Source organism: Triticum dicoccoides, chromosome 7B (genome assembly GCF_002162155.2).
Source record: "Triticum dicoccoides isolate Atlit2015 ecotype Zavitan chromosome 7B, WEW_v2.0, whole genome shotgun sequence".
Taxonomy (NCBI): domain Eukaryota; kingdom Viridiplantae; phylum Streptophyta; class Magnoliopsida; order Poales; family Poaceae; genus Triticum; species Triticum dicoccoides.
Genome location: NC_041393.1, coordinates 67,413,855 through 67,419,384, shown reverse-complemented (window position 1 = coordinate 67,419,384; position 5,530 = coordinate 67,413,855). Strand labels below are relative to the sequence as shown.

Here is a 5,530-nt window from a genome sequence, read left to right as displayed (position 1 = left end):
TAAACACGGTATAAGGATCCGCGGTATAAGGGATCTGCTAGAGTTGCTTTTACTGTGGAAGATGTTGACATATAATGTGCTGCCTAGTTTCTTCCATCGGATCGATCTTTTGGTTGCATTGGCTAGATCATGCACTTCTACAGAAGGCATACTGATCTGTTTTATTATCACAGCCATCCATCCACCCACCTGGACTTGCGTTCATAGATGCTTTACACAGGCAGAGCACTACACAGAACTGGTGGGTGGAGAATTGATAGATGCTACAGGTAGTACGTACTACTAGTTGATTCAGATTGCTGCAGCAGATTCAGGTGTCGGTGGCGGTGTGGGGACTTCCACTGTAACCGGGAGTCCGTTGTGCAGCCACGCAGCGTAGCCTCCTCCCACGTTCTTCACATTCATGAACCCCTGCATATATCACTCATCATATGTACGCTGAAATGGATGTATCTGAACTATTTTGTTAGCTATATCCGTTTGAGCGACAACTAATACAAGACGGAGGAAGTATCAGTTAGTGTTTTTTTACACTGGTAGGTAAGATGCATGAATTGATCGTCGGTAAGAATTTCATTTTACTTGTATTGTACTTACTGCTGCTAGGAGATCGACGCAGGCCAGCTCGGACCTCTTGCCGCTCTGGCACCCCTGCTCCATCCATCCATGGATAATTAGTACAGTACAACTAAAGGAAATTTTGACAAAATACAATATGTGTGTAGAAGTACGTACGACAAGTATGTATTGGTCTGTGGTGAAGAGTGAGCCGACCTGCTCCACGAACCGGGGGTTCTTCTCCCGGACCCCTGCTGACAGACAACCACCCACCAAATCAGTTCTCCTAATTAACTAAGGGCATGTACAATAGTTCTATCTTAGCAATGCCATGTAGGATAAATGATGAGGTGGAGGAGAGAGAAATTATAAAAAAAGGTTTGTCTTCTCTTATTTAAGAGAAGGCAAGAGGTGATCTCTTAGCACAATATGTCTCACCATATTTTTAGGAATATCTAGTTATTGGAGATAAGGCTAAGAGATGACCCATTGTAGAACATGTTTTTTTGTCATATCTAAATTACATGTAAGACTTAAGATAAGATTGTCTTATCAACCATTGTACATGCCCTAAACCATTTTTTTTTGCATATAATTAAAGTAACCCATTCATCTTCAGCGGCTACCGAGAAGCTGCACATGGACGGCTAAACGTCCACATACATGCGTTGTTTGCATGTAGACGGAGGTTAATTGATGCGTAGGAATAGGATAGAGCCGAATCTATGATGGCGTCAGTGTCAAGGATGAATAGGGGAGGAGATTGGTTAGCATGGCATGCCTTGTGGTGTGACGAAGAAGTAGGGGACGTTGAGGGAGCCGCGGATGTGGCCCTTGCCCATCTCCTCCTCTGTCCTCACGTCCAGGTACATCATGCCGTCCTGCTGCTCCTGAAGCTCCCTCGCCGCCGTCTGCACGTCGACTGTCGTCACCGCCACGGCCGGTGTCACCGCCGTCTGCACGTCCACCGTCGTCACCCCCACGGCCGGTGTCGCCGCCGTCTGCACGTCCACTGCCGTCACCCCCACGTCCGGTGGCGCCGCCGTCTGCACGTCCACCGTCTTCACCGGCGTGGCCGGTGCCGACTCCGACCTGCAGTTTCAAATCCAGTCAAACCAAATCGAAGGATCGAGCACGTTAATTCACGGTATATGGTGCCGAGGAAGGAGCAGATTCATGTCGGATGAACTGATGGCGACGGACCTGGTCATCTCGTTCTCGTGGGGAGGAGGTGCCATCGCGCACTTGGTAGCAAAGCTTCAACAGTCCCTCAGGTGTTTCTTGGCTGTGTTTGCATGCGCTGCTTCTGGAGAACCAACTCGGTACCTACACCTTTTATGCTCGCTGATGGACGGGTCGCGCGCTCACTGCTTCACTCACTACCAGCGAGTAGGAGTTGGGCACATAGACACATTCTGCACGCACTTGATTGTGTGACATGTACAATGTACACTAGCAAAACAGAAAAAAAAGGCAAGCACTAGCGCCACCAACAAATCGGAGCTTGTCTGCATGCGCTGGCCGCCCGTCACAACGTGTAAAGTGCACGTCTCTTGCTCCATCGACGGACCACGGACGATCATCAATCACTTCAATGCCTATCTATGCGAGCGAATGGATCAGGGATGATATCATGCCTTGCGTACATACTCCTCCCAGAACCTGAATAATGCCAGACCTAACTCATGGATGGGATGGGATGAGACGTGACAACTGGTGCGTGCCTTTTAAAATAAAGAAAAAAAAAAGTCCATCCAGAAGATACAGGAAGAGCTGAGTAGAGTGTGGGTCATGCTAGCGCTTCAAGACAAGCGATCAGAAGGGCTTTCGTCCACGTTCCATTTCCACTGAAATTGGAACAAGCGTTCTTTTTTTCCGATATAAAGGGCGCCTGTTTACTAACTCGAAGTGAAGCATTAAGAAAATACAAAATACAATACGTAAACACCCGGCCTCGTCATAAGTAAGATGCACACAACCAACATCAACACACAGCGGCAAAAAAAGCAAAGCCAAAGAAGGCCGATATTTTATTTTTTTTTGCGGGGAGAAAGCATTTCATTACTCAAGCAATAACAGTTTTACAATCATCAATAATGATAACGCTAATCTCCTAGGGAGCATTTGCAAGCCAACGGTAAAGAAGGCCGAAGCTTTGCCTAGAAGGATTGAAAAAAATAAGTAACGATGATCCATGTTGAGCAGACACTAAGCCAAAAAAGAAGATGAAGGCGCACTGCCTATGATGAGACGCACATACCGTGCACCTACTCAATGTCATCACAAGATGGATGCCTCATCGTTAACGAATGGAAGGAGATTTGTGACATCTACGACTTCACTGAGGCTGCAGCCAATATACTCGGTGTCATCCACGTAGGACATGCAGACCCCGTCCTCTTCATGCATACCATCGCTAAGACAACTGTGACGAGTAGGTGTCTTTGAAGAGTCCAACATGCATGCATTTCTATTTACATTGATTATGATTGCACTTCTGTTGAGTATTTTCTTTATGGTTGTACCGTTAAGTGCCCTTTTCAGAATTGCTAGGCAGTATGTGATGATAGTTAATTTGTTGAACATTTGATATGTTTAGATTATGTTCCAATAATAATAATTGCAAGACTTGGTTCTGGTAGGCCAAAATGGTGCCATGGCAGCACAATAGGGTGTGGTAGAACATAATGCCAAACAAAATAAATGCTTTTAATTTCGGGCCTGCTAAAAATCAGTCGACTGAGATTTAACGAAGTCTCAGTCGACCATGCAACATTTTTTTGACCGTATGCAACATTTTTTCATACCGGTTGTAACATTCGTTTTGTTGGTTGAAGCATGTCATCCCTCCTCTGTTGTAGCACGTCATCTCACCGGTTGCAACATCCTTCATTGACGTTTGTAGCATTTTAGTTAGAACGGTTGTAGCATTTGTTGTTGTTGCTTGCAATACCATCACAACATTTTTCGTCGCCGTTTGTAGCATCTAGCCGTGCCGCTTGTAGCAAAAAAACACGCTGACGTCACTCGACTGAGACTTCGTTAAGTCTCAGTCGACTGAGTTCTAGACACACCCTTTAAATTTCTTGTTCGGGATTTTACACCAGCAGCATGTGGAACGAAAGGAACGCTACTATTTTGATACCTTGTGAGCAGCGGTCCAAATGACAAGCGCGCTACTAGTTGAGATGCTATTAGCAGCGTTTGTGGCTGAATGCTGCTTGAATGTTAGTGATTAGCGGCATTTCGCAACAAACGCTGTTGGTTTTAAACCACCAGCGATACGATAGTAGCGGCACTCTAGTTGAACGTTGCTACTAGGCACATCCGGACGCCACTAATGAGGGGGCTCCATACTAGTGTACCCTATTGGCATGGGGTGTCTAGAGAGCAAACCACTGCCCCGTGCGCATGGGGTGTCCATTAATTTTGGGCACATGACCTCTTGGACACACCACAAAATATAGGGTACTTCTTTGTGGTAGGTGTAGGACTGTTGGTGTATATGTTCAGGGTGTATGCCAAGGCGCGTTCCTTCGCATAGATGCAGAGCGCGAGGAAGGCATTCCGCCACGTGGAGGCGTCCCGCTCGGCGGCCAACACGTGATCGATGTGCCTGGGGGCGGCGGGGATGAGCTGGTCGCCGACGTGCGGGAGGCGGTAAATCGTCGAGACCGCGAAGAGCATGTGGCGGCGGATGTAGTGGTGGCGGTGCCCGAGATTCTCCAGGACGGAAGGCACGAGCAGGTCTGGCTTGGAAAGGCGGCGGAGGAACCGCAACGTGACGCCGCAGATGTACTCGTTGGTGTGCTGCAGGTTGCTGCCGAGGTGTTGGAGGATGCGGGTCGTCTCCGGTAGGACGCGGTCAGGGGCATGCATTGTCCGGAGGTAGAGGAGCAGCAACTTCTGGACGGTGCGGTCCACGGAGGGGAGGACGTGGCTGACGACGGTGGCGAGGAGCGCCAGCAGGGCCTCGCCATTGGCGAGGAGCGTGACCGTGCGCTTCATGGCCAAGGCCTTGGCGGCGACGTCGCTGCCCTCGAGACCCGCCTTGATCTCGTTCGCCGTGGCGGCGGAGCCCTTGTCCAAGTGGACCAAGAGCGGCAGAGGTTGTCCATGGCGAAAGAATCTACTGTGCGTGCAACCGTGTCGGAGGTACTACTCCCTCTTTTCCGGTTTATATGGCTCAACTCAGAAAGTTTGTTTTTCCGTTTTATAAGTCGCAATTCTAATACTTACAATCACATGTTCACATTTCAAGGAAAACACACTAATGCATGCAGAAGTTCTTGGTCATTTAGTGGTCATGCATGCATATGGTGTAATTAATGCATCGGCATACATAACCTTTTGAGAAAAATGAGTGTAATAATTAAGTACTTTTGTAAACTAGAAAATTAATTTCACCATTCATCATTTACCTAATTAATGCTCGTATATTTTTTACAAGATACAAGAGCACTTCTTAAAAATATGCAATCATCTGGACCTCTTTTTCTCATAGCACATGAACACTTTCTTTCACACGCAGAATAGTTTTAGGGAGTGATTAAACAACAAATGTCTGTTCTTGTAATTGCTTCAGGTCGTTTTTCTACCGGTCGTGATTTGACACGTGAGTTAGACTTTACCGTCAGTCCAACATTTAGTTGAAAAAAAAAGATTGGTTTTCTTCCTAGGTCCTCAGGTCAAATTTGCGAGGCAGCCCCCTTGGCGGCTTGGCCCTCCTAACGGTTTGCGCGTCAGCCTGAACGGCCGCCTTGCAAACCTGTTGACCCACCAAAACAGGCTGCACACAAAAAACACGTCTCCTTTCCCCTCCTCCCCCGCTCGTTCCCACGGGCGACTGAGGGAACCCTAGACGCTGGTCGTGCCCTCCCGCCTCCCCGTCGCCGGCGGCGGGCCTCCTCGTCTCCCCGTGGGGCTTGGCGCGGGCCAAGCTCTGTGGGCCGGGACGCCGCGCTTGGGTAGG

General features: G+C 48.3%; 1 protein-coding gene across 1 annotated transcript; it reads right to left on the bottom strand.

Annotated features, from left to right (window-relative positions):
- Window positions 1-1,896, bottom strand: LOC119340173 (thiosulfate sulfurtransferase 18-like). The gene is made up of 5 exons (XM_037612075.1): window positions 1,762-1,896; window positions 1,340-1,650; window positions 736-809; window positions 598-651; window positions 1-411 (listed from the first exon to the last, which is right to left on the bottom strand). The coding sequence occupies exons 1-5, from the start codon at window positions 1,794-1,796 to the stop codon at window positions 292-294; spliced, it is 594 nt and encodes a 197-aa protein (XP_037467972.1). The 5' UTR covers window positions 1,797-1,896; the 3' UTR covers window positions 1-291.
- Window positions 1,897-5,530: the final 3,634 nt, after the last annotated feature.